Consider the following 20,146-nt stretch of genomic DNA (forward strand, 5'->3'; position numbering starts at 1 on the left):
CCCAGTTATTTTGTTCTTGATTCAACATTTGCTTCCAAGTTCTGACAAAATTGTTTCTGAATGTTTTTGCCTCTGAGGAGGAACGGGTCCTTGAAGCTACCTACTCTGTTTTTGCTGAGGGTTATTTTTTGAGTCCTTGACATTGTATATTAAAATTTACAGAGCTAATTTAAGGCTCTGGATGTTAAAATTCTCCAGATTTATTTTTGCTTCTGTCAGGCGGTTCAACCAGTTGCATTAGCATTCCTAGATAACTTTAAAACTTAGGGAATGAGATGACTTAAAGCTGGACTTCAGGCCCTGTGAGGCCCAACCTGTTTCTCATTAATCTTACACTAAATCATAGCCCCTTTGAGTGCAACTGAAAGCCGGGATGTTTACCAAGGCCCTTCTTCCTTGCTGGTACTTCTGTAGAAGTTTATTTTAGGAATTTTAATACAACTGGCTTAACTCTGTAAACATACCCATTGCCAAATAAGAAGTAATGAGACAAATAAGTTAATGTAGAAACCACATTTATTAATCATGGATTTACTGAGGGTAGCTTGTTTTTTTAGATATTATCCATAGCTTATGTTGACATCTGATTTTGCAGAGAAATTATATGATCATTTTTATTAAGATAATTAGTACTCTGCAAGGCAAACTTATTTCCTTGAAGTAGCACATTTTCTAATTCTCCAACAGGGTTTGGTTTTACTTAGCTATCAGAATCAAATCTGAATTTATACACTTAAACTTGATGTGTGCACAAAATTTATTCTTCACATATATTCCTTCTAAGTGCTCTCTGGTTCTTCATGCTGAAACATCCCAACTTCCAGAAATTTGGCTGCCAGATCAAAATTGTCAGGGCCCTTCTAATAAGGGTTAAGATTTCAATAGTGAAAAATATATACACACATATTTTATTATATACAAAGAACAACAAAAAGTTTCACCAGGTAAACAAAAGAATATAAATGATAGTCATAATTAATAGCTTCAAAAAGCGCTTAAACACTTTGACCTTTTGCACAAGATACAGGCTTCAAAATAGGGTCACATAGCCGTTAATCAGAACTCCAGGTAGTTCTCTCATAACAGCAATCTATATTCTGGAGAAGATGGCTTTTTATGAACTCTGTGGGGACTAATGTGTTAGGCCTCATAAAGGAATGAAATGCTTTCATATCTAGGAGGAAACAAATTAAAATATTGAAGGAAGGGATACTTCTAGGGTTGTGTTTATTGTTGACAGCAATTTTAGAGATAACCACAGAAAAGTGTAAAAGATATCTAGGTAAAATTCTGGCTATCTCATAATAATAATGGATATCATTTTGTAGTTCTACAAATGGTTTGGTGACCAAAAAAAGGGAGAAAGTTTGCTGAGAAGGCAGAATGAAACAGTCTAGGGAAGGAGGTAAGCAAATATAAACATAATTCAATCATACCAAGAAAAGAAAGGATAAGGTCCTTCCTAAAACCATGCGCTGGTGATATTTACCTATATAAGTTCAAGCCTAAAAGAACACTGCAGCTTCTATATATCTGCTATTTAGTAATATACTAGAAAAATATTTTTCATTTGTTATGAAAGAGCTATTTTATATCAAAAGCTAGAAATACATATTTACTCAATGCAAATCCCAAATGAAACCCAACTTAATATACAGTAAACTATAGCAATGACAGAAAAAATGGGTAGATAATGAATTCAACTAAATTTACAGTACTGCCTTGATATTTTCTACTCGTTTTTAATCTATACACAAGGCTCAACTTCTGGGGTTACAGGTTTTATTTTTCATTTTTCTTAGAAAGTAAAATTACCTGTCCTCAAGTTAACTAAAAATTGTTCTGGGCTCGTAGAGGTAATCTGCTCTTCATAACAGATTGCTCTGTAGTTTCTTCTACTTTAGACCTCTCCAGCGGATTAATGCCTCTGTTTTCTTTATCTTTTCCGTGTGATTTTTTATGCTGTGGATTTAAGGGGGAAAATTAAGTCAATATAAAGTAACATCTGATACATATTAATCATATTCTATTTTCAAAGTTCTCTGGTTTATAGGCAAGAAATTAGGTGTGGAAAACTTTAGAAAACACTCAGCACAAATTTGAGCCAACAATTTGGCAAGTAGAAATGAATGCCTTCTTCATTTTATCACCAAGAGGGGGTGAAAGAAGTATTAATTTTCTGTATGATTTTCCAAGGAATAATTACATATTTTACTGTAGGGCAATGGTTCTCAGTAGGGAGATTTTGCACCCCAGGGGACATTTGGTACTGTCTGGAGACATTTTTGGTTGTTAAGACTAGGGGATTGCTACTGGCTTCTAGTGGACAAAAGCCAGGGAAGCTGCTAAACATAATACATAGGACAGGTCACCACAACAAAGAATTATCCAGCTCAAAATGTCAATAGTGTGGCTGCTAGAAATCTTGCTCTAGGGAAACAAAGATTTGTTATTGTACAAAATTGGCAATTCTGGGAATTCTCTGGTGGTCCAGTGGTTAGGAGTCTGTGCTTTCACTGTTGAGGGCCTGGGTTCAATCCCTGGTCAGGGAACTAAGATCCTACAAGAGGTGCAGTGCAGGTGAAAAAAAAAAAAAAGGCAATTCTATTTTAAGCACAGAATCTGATATACAGGCTACCTCAAGGCACTTTTTATTTAAGTTGTATCTTATCTTTTAAAAAACTTATTTCATATTTCTCATTTGGAAATATTTCATTGGAATCCTTGTACTTGCCTGACGACTTTCATTGTAGACCCACTCATCAATTCTTAGACAAATCATAAACCAACTTTAAAGTTTTTAACCCAGAAAATTTCCCAATATCAGACTGCTATCAGAGTAAAAATAATTCCTGGACTTCAGCTAAAGGTCTAAAATCCAATCCCAAGTCTTTTCTGGTACTATAGGAACTTCTTTGCCATAGCTGAACCACTAAGCCTGGTCTTCAAACATCATAAACTTTAATAATGAAAGGATTTCCAAACAGGGATTAAGTAGTCACTAAGGTTCTCTTCTCTTTAACTTTCCCCCTTTTCTTAACTTTATAAGATAGAAGAGAGGGTCGATAAATAGAAAGAAATATATCTAGAGTTTTCTAATAGTAAAGAATGAAGCAAAAGGTAGGAAGACTTTGGAGATAAAACTGCCTTGATGCAGACAGAGAGGAATTTAATAAAATCTGAGCTAGAAGTTTTAACAGCTTAAATCAGGGATGGAGAATCTTTAGATCTTGGTGGAAAGACCTGCAGGTCTATTAAAGACAGGTACAAGCATATACATATCAGAAGCAGTACTTCAACTATAAAATGTAGACATCAATGTCCTATGTAAGTAAGGAAATCCTTACCTCACAGACTGTCTAGGCTCATGACTTCAAATTAGAGGGAAAGATGTAGATAGTTTACAGTGCCATACTCCCAACAGTGATGAAAAGGTGATAGGAGAGGGCATGGGATTTAAACACACAAGATCAAGACAGGAGACTACATGGGGGAATAGTGAATAGGAGAAAAGCCTCAAGTTGGAGAATCAGTCATTTAACAGAGAGGCATTCGGTCTCTCAATCTTTTAAACTTCTTAGCCTTCAAAGTCTGATCACAGACAGAGACAGGCTCCAGGATTTCCATGTCAAAGTTGGAGGGAAGAGAGAAATGACTGTTTTTAGTATCATTCTGAGTATGTAGGAGGCAGAAAAGGGATAAATATAACAGCAGAATATTACCAGCTAAGGATGGGATTAAGTCATATTTTGCCTTTATTTATCCTACCAAAACCCCTAATCGATTATCATACTTGTGTAAATAATTTAAATCAGAAAAGTTAACAAGCCATCCCAAAGGAATGACTAAAATATTTTTTCTATTCCACCCACCAAGAGTAATGTCTTTATATTGAATAGCAAATGACTGACTTACATCAGATGTGGAAGGGTTATCTGATAGGATATAATCAGGTACCTGGAAAAATGGAACCCCACCACTTGATGAACAATCCAAACTAGTGTCTACAGATGGCTCTTGACTTAGAGGTTCTTCAACAGTATGCACCAGAACCGCCTTTTCTTCATCCAAGTCCTAAAATAAGAAGCTGATGAGTGATTAAGTCCCAGGGCTTAAAAACCTTCACACAAGTAAAGGCAGTTTTCTTCTTTGAAAATAACACAATGTCCATTACATAAAAGTTAAACCTCAACAAAATCAGTAGGAAGTCTACAAAGTAATGAAAATAATTCCTATTATGTTTTCATATAGAGAAGTACCTATAATAAAATGTTAAATATGGTAATCTCAGAATAAAGAGATTACAGTTTATTTTTTATCTTCTTTGTTACTTTCCAATTTCCCAACTTTTCTATAATTACTATAGTTAAGGGCACAAATTGTGGAGCTAGGTTCTAATTCCAGCTACATCCTTGTGACTTAGGACAAGGTAATTCTTAGTTTCCTCACCTGTTAAAATGGGGATAGTACTAGCATTCACCTTATAGAGTTATTGAGACAATTAACTGAGTAAATATATATGTAAAGTGTTTAGAACAGTGTCGGGCACATAATCAGCATAACATAAACATTGTCTATTATAATTATCTATAAGTCCAATCATAAAAAATGGCCCAAATAAAAGAAGCAGGCTTAGCAGTCAACTATCCTTAATGAGACAGGGTAGGACTGAAGGGCAGAGGATAAAATTCTTCTCGTGAAGAAGATGACATCAAGAGTTTATGGGAGGGACTTCCCTGGTGGTGCAGTGGATAAGACGCCATGCTCCCAATGCAGGGGGCCAGGGTTCGACCCCTGGTCAGGGAACTAGATCCCACATGCATGCTGCATCTAAGGAGCCCATGAGCCGCAACTAAGGAGGCTGCCTGCCACAGCTAAGACCTGGCACAACCTAAATAAATATATATATATTTTTTAAAGAGTTCATGGGAGAGTTCTAAAATTATGATGCCTAAAATAAATTTTACCTGACTGGTCTCTTCTTTGTTGTTTTCTGAACAGTTTAGCTTCATTAACAGCTCAGGCTGTTTCCTTTTCAACTGATCAAGGAGCTGTTCACGTGGCTGAGTTCTCACCAGTGTTGATGGGTATAAATAATTTTTCCTCTGTGGTGTCATACCTTTAGTGGACATAATATAAGTGGTAAAAATTGAAGTGTGGGATATGAGTAAGGTACTTTTTTTAATGCTAGAACTTATACCTCCCAATAAGTCTTTGTCTTCCAAAAATAGAACCACTGCCACATATGAGAATCAGTCTTGCTATCTGTCAGGCATATGTTGCTTAAAATATTTCCTAACTTGACAGCTGATCTTAAATAGACTCAACCATTTTCAAGATTCCACCTACACCAAAACATGAAATTTTCCATCTCTGAGCATGTATAGAAGAGGTATTGTAGGCTCTAAAAGGATTCAGAGTGTTCTGAGGAATGGCAGCATGATCAGCTTGACAGGGATAATCATTTCACTAAATTTGGTGGTAGCTAAATATTAACCAGTTAATTTCTTTATAATAACTCATGCTCTCATAATTTACACAGGCACTTGCCTTTTCACTTAATGTTTATATTCCTAATTTCATTGAAAAGTGGACAATAAATATCAAGAGTCTTGGGGAAAAAATAAATTGACATCCTTTAGTGCCATCCTCTTTTATAATTGCTAAAAAAAAAAAAAAAAAAAGCTTTAAAGTGTAATTTACACACCACAAAATCCACTCAGTGATTTTTACTAAACTTACAGGGTGTGCAACCCTTACCACAATCTAATGAATAACTCAATTACTCATCCTGTGTGAAACAGTTTGTTACACCTTCTTTCATGAAGGCATCCCTGAATCATTACACCTACACTGATCCTTGCCATCTTTGACCTCCCAAAACGGTAATTCCTAAATGCCAATCTAACAGTCATGACAAAATGAGAGGTACACATAAGAAAATGCACAATGTGGTAAGCTCTGCATTAAACTAGATTTATTTAATTACATTCCTCCACTATTTTTGGTATTAAAATGTCCTTTTATAAACAGTGCTAGATAGATGGTTGGTTTTCTTTTTATTTGCTTTTAAAATGTGCTCTCTTAACCAAAGCCAGTTCCCTGAATGTTTGTAAACTTTTACTGAATTATGATGCCCAAGTGTCTGGGAGTATATGTCATGTGCATCATTTAATGCTTGATCAAAGCTATTTTGGGGTTCTAATTTTTCCACATTTGAGTTGATCAGAGTGAGATGGCAAATTCCTATCAGGCAATGGCAGGACCTAGCTTTTCTGAACATCTAGCACTGTATACAGTTGAATTCAACTTCAAAAAATTTAACAATTCCATTTCCCTTTTAAAGTACCTGTTGGGATATCCAGTTTCAGATCCTGTTGCAGAAAGCAATTAAGCTTAGTCAAACCAATTTTTACGGTTTTATTAAGTTCTTGACTTTGTGTCATTAATTCTTCTTCATCAATAGTTATCTGACCAAGAAGAATGTTATGCTGGTTCTCATTAGCTGCTTTATGTCCAATTAATTTTTCAGTAATCTCTGAACTTGAAGCCTCACAACCTTGTTGTACAACCTGTAAATGATGCAAATAAGACTTCATTATTAAAATCAAAGTTGTCAGTGCTTTATGCAATATTTAACTTCTCCTTACCTTGAAATTTTCCATGATAAAAGTTTTAGAAACTGCAAAAGTAGAAATAATAATAATAACCCCCTTATATTCACTCCGCAGCCTCAACATTTATTACTACATGGGATATATAGATCAAACAAGATTGGCCACTTACTCCTGCTCTCCACCAGGATTATTTTGAAGCAAATCCTACACCATTTCATCCATTTACTTCAGCATACTTCTCTAAGAGTTAAGAGCTTTTTAAGACCACTCTCACTTCTACAAAATTTAACATTGATTTCTTTATATCAAACATCTAGTCAGTGTTCAAATTTTACCAGTTGTCTGTTTTTCAGACTTGTTTTGTTTGAATCAGAATTCATCATTATATTTGGTTGATATGTCTTAATTGACTATATAATTTATCATCCAAACTGAGATATTCTCAGAGTAAAAAGGGCCATTAATAGTAATAACCCCAGTGCAATAGATATAAACAAGGACTATCCCAGGAAAACCGAGGCTTAAGGCCCTCTAGTCTTAACTCTCTCTTGATATAAGTTATCCTTCCTCATACTTTTCTCCTTGAAAAAAATTTTCATTGAAGAAACCAGGTCTTTGTGCTCTACTGAATATCTCAATTTCTGGATTTTGTCGATTGCACCTCTAAGCTGTTATTTTCACATGTTCATCTGTCCTCTGTATTTTCTACAAATTATTTAGATCTAAAGGCTTGATCTAAATAAGTTTTTAACTTTTGGGCAAGAATATTTCATAGGTAGTACTCAAAGCACATAATGCCTGGTCGTGTCTCTCACATTAGGATTAATCAGTGTGGGGAACTCCCTGGTGGTCCAGTGGTTATAGGACTCCACGCTTTCACTACCGAGGCCCTGGGTCGGGGAACTAAAATCCCACAAGCCACGTGGCACAGCCAAAAAAGAAGACTAATCCATGTGTTAGAGTGTGGTCACTCTCTTAATTATAAACATCTCCTTCAGCTTTTGATCAAATGGTGTAAGCAGTCATTAATGTCCACCGGGATTATTTCACTAAGGGTTGCAAAACTGTGATATCCCAATTCTGTCATTTCTTCTGCATTTTATTAGCTGGAATTCTTCTTTGAAACAGTTTTCTTCATCCATTACCCTGCTGAACCAAGATAGAGTTCTTTCAGGAAAGACAGATGGATGCTCAATTGTTTCCCTTTATTTACCACTTCTCAGAATCATTTCTTGCTTCCCTAGCGTGATCCAAAGTAGACTAATGAAATTTTTATGAATTCATCAATTTTAACATATTTGACGTATCTTAATCTATTGTAGCAATTACTCTTTTTGATGCTCAAATTGTACCACCTTTAAACAGGGGAGTGTCATTAAGTTGGCTCCTAAGTCTTTTTGACACAGCCCCCCTACTCTTGAACAGCTTCCTTACTTTCTGATATGACAAGATCTGTAGGCTCATCTGGTACACTTCCTGCTCCAAACCTGAAACTACCTATTTCTCCACTAGTCATGGTTCCTTTTAGTGAAAATAGCTTATATAGCTTAAAATACTTAAGTTCTTTTACCTAATTCCTGAGAATATTAGTAAAATCCTTTTATTGCATAGAAGAAAAACCAAGCCACAAAGGGCTCATGCAAATGTTAAGTTCAAGCAAACCCACAAATCTATCAGATATCTTCTGAGTAACCAGAACAATATCCTAAATAATTAAAGCAATAACAGGTTTGAATGTACCCGGAGAAAAGTAAAAAGCATACATAAGTAAAAAGTATTATATATCAAAAGATGGGGTGCCCTTAACTGAAAGAACTAACGAGTCAAAAACCACAGATAGATATAGGACAGATCAGATAAATGTTAAATAATTTGAAGATCTAGGAAACATATGTTAAACAAGATCACATATAAGCATACCAACTGTTACACTTAAAATTTTAAGTCATTAATTATATTTTAAGGGCTTCCCTGGTGGCGCAGTGGTTAAGAATCCGCCTGCCAATGCAGGGGACACGGGTTTGAGCCCTGGGCCAGGAAGATCCCACATGTTGTGGAGCAACTAAGACCTTGCACCACAACTACTGAGCCTGCGCTCTAGAGCCCGCGAGCCACAACTACTGAAGCCCGCGCTCTGCAACGAGACGCCACCACAATGAGAAGCCTGCACACCACAACAAAGAGTAGCCCCCACTTGCCACAACTAGAGAAAGCCTGCACGCAGCATTGAAGACTCAATGCAGCCCAAAAAAAAAAACAAAAAACTTATACTTTAAAATATCATGTGTTTTGAAACCAATTCTTAGCCAAGAATATTTAATATTCTGATTATCACTATTCTCCCCAAAGGAGAGAATATAGTGTTATATTCTATTCTATATTCTATTCTATTATATATAGCATTATATTCCAGTTATAAAGTTATTACCTTCAATAAATTCTGAAGTTCCTCTTCCCTTTTATTTAAGCAAGATACCCACTGTTCAGAAAAATAAAGTGTGCTTGTGTTCAGAGCCTCACATCTCTGTTCAGTCTCTTGAGATATTATTTCAAGGTTGCTACTGAGTTTATCACAGTGTTTCTCAGACTCTTCAACCAGTTTTGTACCTTCCTGGTTAAAATGTCTGAGTTCCGCTGACAAGTCATCAAAATCAGCACCAAATTTTTCACTGTGAGAAGTTGTTTTGCTGATTATATCTTTAGATTTCCTATAGGAAAAGAGAATAACACTGTTAACTTGAAAAACTAAGACTCAAAGGATATATAACTTGCCCAAGATCACACAGCTCAAAAATGGCATTCAAACCTAAGCAGTCTAATTCCAGAGCCCAAGCCCTTAATTGTCATTTCACAGCAGACTGACATCACATCTACAACTAAATGACCTTTGAAAATATCTCTTTTCTTATAAAACCTTTTCCAGATATGACACTTTACTTTGTACCTCTTAGAATAGTAACTATATGGTTATTAAAATGAACTCTGCCCATGTGTTTTACTCCTCCTACTAGATTATGTTACTTAAGGACACCTCCTACAGCCTCTAGCCTCTAGTTTAACTAGTCCCTAAACTGTCCATAATCAGTTAGTTATTCTGTTCTTACGCAGTTTTGCCTTGCCTATGATACAAAATAAATCATAAATATTATAAATATTATAAAACAAAGTCAACTATAAAGCTATCTAATAATTAAAAGAAAATTATATTGGGGTGAGACAAACTACATATAGCACACATAGTACAATGTAACATAACCCTGATACAAAACTAATATCAAAATATACATTTAAAATTCATTGATGGGGCTTCCCTGGTGGCAGAGTGGTTGAGAGTCCGCCTGCTGATGCAGGGGACACGGGTTCGTGCCCCAGTCTGAGAGGATCCCACATGCCACGGAGCGGCTGGGCCCGTGAGCCATGGCCGCTGAACCTGTGCATCTGGAGCCTGTGCTCCACAATGGGAGAGGCCACAACAGAGAGAGGCATGTGTACCGCAAAAAAAAAAAAAAATCATTGATGGCTTCCTTCTCTCAGTAAAGTTCCCTGTAATAGCATTCAAAGTCATCTCACAGCAGCATTTAGGGAATGAAGGTTACCCTCTACTACCACTAGATGGTCCACCATGTGAGCAAATCATATGAGGAAGCAAATGTGCTGAAAAAATCAACTACAAATTAAGTGAAAATAATTGAAAAAGGAAAAGAAAATTAAGTGGTAAGCTTGGAGGCTATCAACACAAATCTATCCCCTCAAGGAATCAAAACCCACTGGGAATAAACAGTGGGGAAACACTATCTAGATTCAGAATCTAGAAAGAAGAATTCAGAGTGGAAACATGATATAATGAATAGGACCAACAATAGGATTGAAAAACAGATGATAGGAGTTAGGTAGTAGGATAGGTGATAGCCAGAATTCTAGAGCAGAATCATTCAGTAGAAATATAATGTGAGCCACATATGTAATTTAAAAATTTCTAGAAGCCATACTGAAAAAGAAAATAGATAATCAGAGTAACAACTGGGTAAATTGGGTAAATATAGCATATGTAGAAGTAAAATACATGAAAACAATGCATAAGAGACCAGAAGGAGGAATTGGGAATATACTGTTAAGGTCCTTTAATTACACATGAAACAGCAAATTATTTGAAGGTGGATTAAAATTATTTCAAAATATATATTATTAATCCTAGAAAAAACAGTTTAAATAAGTAATTCTAAAAGTATAAATAAGTCAACGGGAGAGAGAAAATGAAAACATAAAAATGCTCAACTTAAATTAGGAAAGGAAAAAAGGAAACAAAGGACAAACGACGCAACAAACAGAAAACAAAATGGTAGACTTTAACCCAACTATATCAATACTTTAAATGAGAATGGCCTAAACACACCAGATAAAAGCCATACATCGTGAAATTTGATAAAAGACCAAGACCCAATTATATGTTACCTACAAGATATCCACTTTAAATATAAAGACTTACGCCAAGGGACTTCCCTGGTGGCACAGTGGTTAAGAATCCACCTGCCAATGCAGGAGAAATGGGTTTGAGCCCTGGTCTGGGAAGATCCCACATGCCGCAGAGCAACTAAGCCCATGCACCACAACTACTGAGCCTGTGCTCTAGAGCCCATGAGCCAAAACTACTGAAGCCCTTGCACCTAGAGCCCCTGCTCTGCAACAAGAGAAGCCACTGCAATGAGAAGCCCCTGCTCACCACAACTAGAGAAAGCCTGTGTGCAGCAACAAAGATGCAACACAGCCAAAAATTTAAAAAAAGACTTATGCCAAAAGTAAAGGAATGGAGAAAGCTATATTATGCAAATAGCAATCAAGGGAAAACTGAGGTTTTTGTATTAATTTCAGACAAAGTAGACTTCAGAATAAGGAAAATTATCAAGGATAAAAAGGGACATTACATAATGATAAAAGGGTCAATTATCCGAGATGTATCAACCCTCATGTGTATACATCTAACAACCGAGCATCACTTATGAGGCAAAAACTGACAGAATTCAGAAGAGAAATAGAGAAATCTACAATTATAGCGGGAGATCTCAACACCCCTCTATAAGTAACTGATAGAATAAGTAAACAGAAACTCAGTAAGGATATAGGTGACCTGAACAGCACTACCAATTAACTTGACCTAACTCATGTGTTTAGAACACTTCATCCAACAAAAGCAGAATACATATTTTTCACATATGCGTAGCATAGGAATGAAGCATGCCAGAATAAAACTGCTAATGTTCTGGAAATTAAATTGTTATTGGAACCACAGCCCAAAAAAGTGGCCCAGGACCTGCCTACTTAAAAAAGAAGACTTAAACAGGATTCTGAACCTCCTAACATAATAGTAAAAATGTTCAAGATACAATTAAAAAACATTCTGGAAAATCACAACTTAAATGAATAAAGATAACAGGTACCAACACTGAGATAATTCAAATGTTGGAACAATTTGGCAAGGATTTTAAGTAGCCATCATGAAAATGTTTCAATGAGCAACTAAAACACATCTAAAGGGGAGGAACCAAGATGGCAGAGTAGAAGGATGTGCTCTCACTCCCTCTTGTGAGAAGACCAGAATCACAGTTAGCTGCTGGACAATCATCAACAGGAAGACACTGGAACTCACCAAAAAAGATACCCCACATCCAAACACAAAGGAGAAGCCAAAATGAGATGGTAGGAGGGGTGCAATCACAGTAAAATAAAATCCCATAAATGCTGGGTGGGTGACTCACAGACTGGAGAACACTTATACCACAGAAGTCCACCCACTGGAATGAAGGTTGTGAGCCCCACGTCAGGCTTCCCAACCTGGGGAATCCAGCAACGGGAGGAGGAATTCCTAGAGAATCAGACTTTGAAGGCTAGTGGGATTTGACTGCAGGACTTCGACAGGACTGAGGGAAACAGAGACTCCACTCTTGGAGGGCACACACAAAGTAGTGTGCACATCGGGACCCAGGGGAAGGAGCAGTGACGCCAGCGGAGACTGAACCAGACCTACCTGCTAGTGTTGGAGGGTCTCCTGCAGAGGCGGGGGTGGCTTTGGCTCACCGTGGGGACAAGGACACTAGCAGTACAAGTTCTGGGAAGGATTCCTTGGCGTGAGCCCTCCCAGAGTCTGTCATTAGCCCCACCAAAGAGCCCAGGTAGGCTCCAGTGTTGGGTTGCCTCAGGTGAAACAACCAACAGGGAGGGAACCCAGTCCCACCCATCAGCAAACAAGCAGATTAAAGTTTTACTGAGCTCTGCCCACCAGAGCAACAGTCAGCTCTACCCACCACCAGTCCCTCCCATCAGGAAACTTGCACAAGCCTCTTAGTTAGCCTCATCCACCAGAGCGCAGACAGCAGAAGCAAGAAGAACTACAATCCTGCAGCCTGTGGAACAAAAACCACACTCACAGAAACATAGACAAGAAGAAAAGGCAGAGGGCTATGTACCAGATGAAGGAACAAGATAAAACCCCAGAAAAACAACTAAATGAAATGGAGATAGGCAACCTTCCAGAAAAAGAATTCAGAATAATGACAATGAAGATGATCCAGGACCTCGGAAAAAGAATGGAGGCAAAGATCGAGAAGATGCAAGAAATGTTTAACAAAAACCTAGAAGAATTAAAGAACAAACAAACAGAGATGAACAATATAATAAATGAAATGAAAAATACACTAGAAAGAATCAATAGCACAATAACTGAGGCAGAAGAACAGATAAGTGACCTGGAAGACAGAATGGTGGAATTCGCTGCTGCGGAACAGAATAAAGAAAAACGAATGAAAAGAAATGAAGACAGCCTAAGAGACCTCTGGGACAACATTAAATGCAACAACATTCGCATTATAAGGGTCCCAGAAGAAGAGAGAGAGAAAGGACCAGAGAAAATATTTTGGGAAAGGAAATAGCCATCCAAGTCCAGGAAGTGCAGAGAGTCCCAGGAAAGATAAACACAAGGAGAAACACGCCGAGACACATGGTAATCAAATTGGCAAAAATTAAAGACAAAGAAAAATTATTGAAAGCAGCAAGGGAAAAACGACAAATAACATACAAGGGAACTCCTATAAGGTTAACAGCTGATTTCTCAGCAGAAACTCTACAAGCCAGAAGGGAGTGGCATGATATACTTAAAGTGATGAAAGGGAAGAAACTACAACCAACATTACTCTACCCGACAAGGATCTCATTAGATTCAATGGAGAAATCAAAAGCTTTACAGACAAGCAAAAGCTAAGAGAATTCAGCACCACCAAACCAGCTCTACAACAAATGCTAAAGGAGCTTCTCTAAGTGGGAAACACAATAGAAGAAAAGGATCTACAAAAAAAACCCCAAAACAATTAAGAAAATGGCAATAGGAACATACATATCAATAATTACCCTAAATGTAAATGGAGTAAATGCTCCCACCAAAAGACACAGATTGACTGAATGGATACAAAAACAAGACCCATATATATGCTGTCTACAAGAGACCCACTTCAGACCTAGGGACGCATACAGACTGAAAGTGAGGGGATGGAAAAAGATATTCCATGCAAATGGAAATCAAAAGAAAGCTGGAGTAGCAATACTCAGATAAAATAATCATATCATTTAAAATAAAGAATGTTGGGCTTCCCTGGTGGCACAGTGGTTGAGAGTCTGCCTGCCAATGCAGGGGACACGGGTTCATACCCCAGTCCGGGAGGATCCCACATGCCGCCGAGCAGCTGGGCCCGTGAGCCATGGCTGCTGGGCCTGCGTGTCCGGAGCCTGTGCTCTGCAATGGGAGAGGCCACAACAGTGAGAGGCCCGTGTACCGCAAAAATTAAGAAAGAAAGAAAAGAATGAAAAGAAAAGGAAAGAAAGAAAGGAAGAAAGGAAGAAAGAAAGAAAGAAAGAAAGAAAGAAAGTTAGTTACAGGAGACAAGGAAGGACACTACATAATGATGAAGGTATCAATCCAAGAAGAAGATATAACAATTATAATTATATAGGCACCCAACATAGGAGCACCTCAATAAATAAGGCAACTGCTAACAGCTATAAAAGAGGAAACCGACAGTAACACAATAATAGTGGGGGACTTTAACACCTCACTTACACCAATGAACAGATCATCCAAAATGAAAATAAATAAGGAAACAAGCTTTAAATGACACAATAGACCAGATAGATTTAATTGATATTTATAGGACATTCCATCCAAAAACAGCAGATTACACTTTCTTCTCAAGTGTGCATGACATTCTCCAGGATAGATCACATGTTGGGTCACAAATCAAGCCTCAGTAAATTTAAGAAAATTGAAATGATATCAAGCATCTTTTCTGACTGCAACGCTATGAGATTACAAATGAATTACAGGGGGAAAAAAAAGGAAAAAACACAAACACATGGAGGCTAAACAATATGTTACTAAATAACCAAGAGATCACTGAAGAAATCAAAGAGGAAATCAAAAGATAACCTAGAGACAAATGACAATGAAAACACGATGACCCAAAACCTATAGGATGCAGCAAAAGCAGTTCTAAGAGGGAAGTTTATAGGTATAGAAGCCTACCTCAAGAAACAAGAAAATTCTCAAATAAACAATCTACCTTACACGTAAAGGAACTAGAGAAAGAAGAACAAACAATACCCAAAGTTAGCAGAAGGAAAGGAATCATAAAGATCTGATCAGAAATAAATGAAAAAGAAATGAAGGAAACGATAGCAAAGATCAATAAAACTAAAAGCTGGTTCTTTGAGAAGATAAACAAAATTGATAAACCATTAGCCAGACTCATAAAGAAAAAAAGGGAGAAGACTCAAATCAATAGAATTAGAAATGAGAAAGGAGAAGAAACAACTGACACTGCGGAAATATAAAAGATCATGAGAGATTACTACAAGCAACTCTATGCCAATAAAATGGACAACCTGGAAGAAATGGACAAATTCTTAGAAAGGTATAAGCTTCCAAGACTGAACCAGGAAGAAATAGAAAATATGAACAGACAAACCATAAGTAATGAAATTGAAACTGTGATTAAAAATCTTCCAACAAACAAAAGTCCAAGACCAGATGGCTTCAGAGGTGAATTCTATCAAACATTTAGAGGAGAGCTAACACCCATCCTTCTCAAACTCTTCAAAAAATTGCAGAAGAAGAAACATTCCCAAACTTATTCTAGGAGGCCAGCATCACCCTGATACCAAAACCAGACAAAGATACTACAAAAAAAGAAAATTACAGACCAATATCACTGATGAATATAGATGCAAAAATCCTCAACAAAATACTAGCAAACAGAATCCAACAACACATTAAAAGGATCATACACCATGATCAAGTGGGATTTATCCCATGGATGCAAAGATTCTTCAATATACACAAACCAATCAATGTGATACACAATATTAACAAACTGAAGAATAAAAACCATATGGTCATCGCAATAGATGCAGAAAAAGCTTTTGACAAAATTCAACACCCATTTATGATAAAAACTCTCCAGAAAGTGGGCATAGAGAGAATCTACCTCAGCATAATAAAGGCCATATATGACAATACCACAGCAAACACCATTCTCAATGGCGAAAAACTGAAAGCATTTCCTCTAAGATCAGGAAAAAGACAAGGAAGTCCACTCTCACCACTATTATTCAACATAGTTTTGCAAATCCTAGCCACGGCAATCAGAGAAGAAAAGGAATACAAATTGTAAAAGAAGAAGTAACATTGTCACTGTTTGCACATGACATGATACTATACATGGAGAATCCTAAAAATGCCACCAGAAAACCACTAGAGCTAATCAATGAATTTGGTAAAGTAGCAGGATACAAAATTAATGCACAGAAATCTCTGGCATTCCTATACACTAATGATGAAAAATCTGAAAGAGAAATTAAGATAACACTCCCATTTACCATTGCAACAAAAAGAATAAAATACCTAGGAATAAAACTACCTGGGGAGACAAAACACCTGTATGCAGAAAACTATAAGACACTGATGAAAGAAATTAAAGATGATACCAACAGATGGAGAGATGTATCATGTTCTTGGATTGGAAGAATCAATATTGTGGAAATGACTATACTACCCAAAGCAATCTACAGATTCAATGCAATCCTAAACAAATTACCAATGGCATTTTTTACGGAACCAGAACAAAAAGTCTTAAAATTTGTATGAAGACACAAAAGACCCTGAATAGCCAAAGCAGTCTTGAGGGAAAAAAATGAGCCAGGAGGCATCAGACTCACTGACTTCAGACTATACTACAAAGCTACAGTAATCAAGACAATACAGTACTGGCACAAAACAGAAACAAGATCAATGGAACAACATAGAAAGCCCAGAGATAAACCCACGCACCTATGGTCAATTATTCTATGACAAAGGAGGCAAAGATATACAATGGAGAAAAGGCAGTCTCTTCAGTAAGTGGTGCTGGGAAAACTGGACAGCTACATGTAAAAGAATGAAATTAGAACACTCCCTAACACCATACACAAAAATAAACTCAAAATGGACTCGAGACCTAAATGTAAGACCAGACGCTATAAAACTCTTAGAGGAAGACATAGGAAGAGCACCCTTTGACATAAATCACAGCAAGATGTTTTTTGACCCACCTCCTAGAGTAATGGAAATAAGAACAAAAATAAACAAATGGGACCTAATGAAACTTCAAAGCTTTTGCACAGCAGAGGAAACCATAAACAAGACGAAAAGATAACACTCAGAATGGGAGAAAATATTTGCAAACGAATCAATGGACAAAGGATTAATCTGCAAAATATATAAACAGCTCATGCAGCTCAATATTAAAGAAACAAACAACCCAATCCAAATATGGGCAGAAGACCTAAATAGACATTTCTCCAAAGAAGACATACAGATGGCAAAGAAGCAAATGAAAAGCTGCTCCACATCACTAATTATTAGAGAAATGCAAATCAAAACTACAATGAGGTATCACTTCACCCCAGTTAGAATGGGCATCATCAGAAAATCTACAAACAACAAATGCTGGAGAGGGTGTGGAGAAAAGGGAAGCTTCTTGCACTGTTGGTGGTAATATAAATTGATACAGCCACTATGGAGAACAGTATGGAGGTTCCTTAAAAAACTAAAAATAGTGGGGCTTCCCTGGTGGCGCAGTGGTTGAGAGCCCGCCTGCCGATGCAGGGGACACGGGTTCGTGCCCCGGTCCGGGAAGATCCCACATGCCGCGGAGCGGCTGGGCCCGTGAGCCATGGCCGTTGAGCCTGCGCGTCCAGAGCCTGTGCTCCGCAACGAGAGAGGCCACAACAGCGCGAGGCCCACATACCACACACACACACAAAAAAAAACTAAAAATAGTATTACCATATGACCCAGCAATCCCGCTACTGGGAACATATCCAGAGAAAACCATAATTCAAAAAGACGTATGGGGCCTCCCTGGTGGCGCAGTGGTTGAGAGTCCGCCTGCCGATGCAGGGGATACGGGTTCGTGCCCCGGTCTGGGAGGATCCCATATGCCGCGGAGCGGCTGGGCCCGTGAGCCATGGCCGCTGGGCCTGCGCATCCGGAGCCTGTGCTCCGCAACGGGAGAGGCCACAACAGTGAGAGGCCCGCATACCGCAAAAAAAAGAAAAGAAAAAAAAGAAAAAAAGACGTATGCACCCCAATGTTCATTGCAGCACTATGTACAATAGCCAGGTCATGGAAGCAACCTAAATGCCCATCGACAGATGAATGGATAAAGAAGATGTGGTACATATATACAATGGAATATTACTCAGCCATTGAAAGGAACGAAATTGGGTCATTTGTTGAGACATGGATGGATCTAGAGACTGTCATACAGAGTGAAGTAAGACAGAAAGAGAAAAACAAATGTCGTATATTAATGCATGTATGTGGAACCTAGAAAAATGGTACAGATGAACCGGTTTGCTGGGCAGAAGTTGAGACACAGATGTAGAGAACAAATGTATGGACACCAAGGAGGGAAAGCCGTGGGGGGATGGGGATGGTGGTGTGATGAATTGGGCGATTGGCATTGATATGTATACACTGATGTGTATAAAATTGATGACTAATAAGAACCTGCTCTATGAAAAAATAAATAAAATAAAAATTCAAAAAAACCCACCCCACATCTAAAGGAAATTCCCTGGAGGTCCAGTGGTTAAGACTCCATGCTCTCACTGCCAAGGGCCTGGGTTCAATCCATGGTTGGGGAACTAAGATCCCACAGGCTGCGAGGTGCAGCCAAAAAAAAAAAAAAAGAAAACACATGTAAAAAAAAAAAAAGAGAATCTTAACAATAGAAGAGATTTAAGAAAAAAGAAGCAAATGAAAATTATAAACTGAAAAAAGCGGTAACTGAAATAAAACACCTTACTGAATGCGTTCAATATTAGGTTAGAGATGACAAAGGAAGGGTCAGTGGACATAAAGACAAAGACAGATTACAGGATATACTCAATCAACGAAGAGAAAATAGACTAGTATCTATAGCCTCAGAGACCTATGGGACCATAATAAAAGATCTAACATTTGTGTCATCATAGTTCTAGAAGCAGAGGAGAAAAATATAGGGCTGATAAAATGTTCAAAGAAATAATGAAGGGAGTTCCCTGGTGGTCCAGTGGTTAGGACTCAGTGCTTTCACTGCTGTGGCCCGGGTTAAATCCCTGGTTAGGGAACTAAGATCCCACAAGCCAAGCAGTGCCACCAAAAAACAAACAAACAGACAGACAATTCTTGGTTTAAAAAAAAAAAATGAAAAGAAAGAATGGATGAAAATTTACAAGTTTGGTGAAAGGCATAAGTCTACAGATTCAAGAAGCTGAGCAAACCCAAATTGGATTAACTCAAAGAAATACATAAGGAGACACAATATAGGGGCTTCCCTGGTGGCACAGTGGTTGACAGTCCGCCTGCCGATGCAGGGGACATGGGTTCCTGCCCCAGTCCGGGAAGATCCCACATGCCGCGGAGCGGCTGGGCCCATGAACCATGGCCACTGAGCCTTCACGTCTGGAGCCTGTGGTCTGCAATGGGAGAGGTCACAACAGTGAGAGGCCCGTGTACCGCCAAAAAAAAAAAAAAAAAAAAAAAAGAAGACACAATATAATCAAACTTCTAAAAACTAAGGACAAACAAAAAATGTTGAAACCAGCTACAGAGAAACTACCTATAGGTGAACAATCATTTGAATGACATGGATTCAAATGATTGGATTTCTCATCTCATGGAGACCAAAAGGAAATGAAACAACATATTCCAGGTGCTGAAAGAAAAGACCTGTCAACCCAGAATTCTATAGCCAGTGAAATTATTTTTCAGGAATGAAAGGAAAGTCAAGATATTCTCAGACAAAGGAAAATAGCATTTGTGACCAGCAGACCTGTTTGGAACTTCAGAAAGGAACAATTTAATGGGCAAAAATAGGGGTAAATATCAGAATACCCTTATCCTCATGAGTTTAGAATATCTATAGATATTCTATAGATGAATCTATAGATGAATCTTGAGAAAC

General features: G+C 37.7%; 1 protein-coding gene across 1 annotated transcript in view; it reads right to left on the reverse strand.

Moving 5' to 3' along the window:
• Positions 1 to 498: 498 nt before the first annotated feature.
• KIF11 (kinesin family member 11) overlaps positions 499 to 20,146 on the reverse strand; it is a 55,973-nt gene continuing 36,325 nt past the window's right edge. Inside the window, exons 18-22 of the mRNA XM_060101975.1 lie at positions 9,046 to 9,325; positions 6,350 to 6,572; positions 4,968 to 5,119; positions 3,958 to 4,074; positions 499 to 1,962 (exon numbers count right to left, since the gene is read on the reverse strand). Of these exons, the coding sequence (XP_059957958.1) occupies positions 1,831 to 1,962; positions 3,958 to 4,074; positions 4,968 to 5,119; positions 6,350 to 6,572; positions 9,046 to 9,325 (904 nt within the window). The 3' untranslated portion in view covers positions 499 to 1,830. The remainder of the gene's footprint in view (positions 1,963 to 3,957; positions 4,075 to 4,967; positions 5,120 to 6,349; positions 6,573 to 9,045; positions 9,326 to 20,146) is intronic.

Source organism: Mesoplodon densirostris, chromosome 1 (genome assembly GCF_025265405.1).
Source record: "Mesoplodon densirostris isolate mMesDen1 chromosome 1, mMesDen1 primary haplotype, whole genome shotgun sequence".
NCBI classification, from domain to species: domain Eukaryota; kingdom Metazoa; phylum Chordata; class Mammalia; order Artiodactyla; family Ziphiidae; genus Mesoplodon; species Mesoplodon densirostris.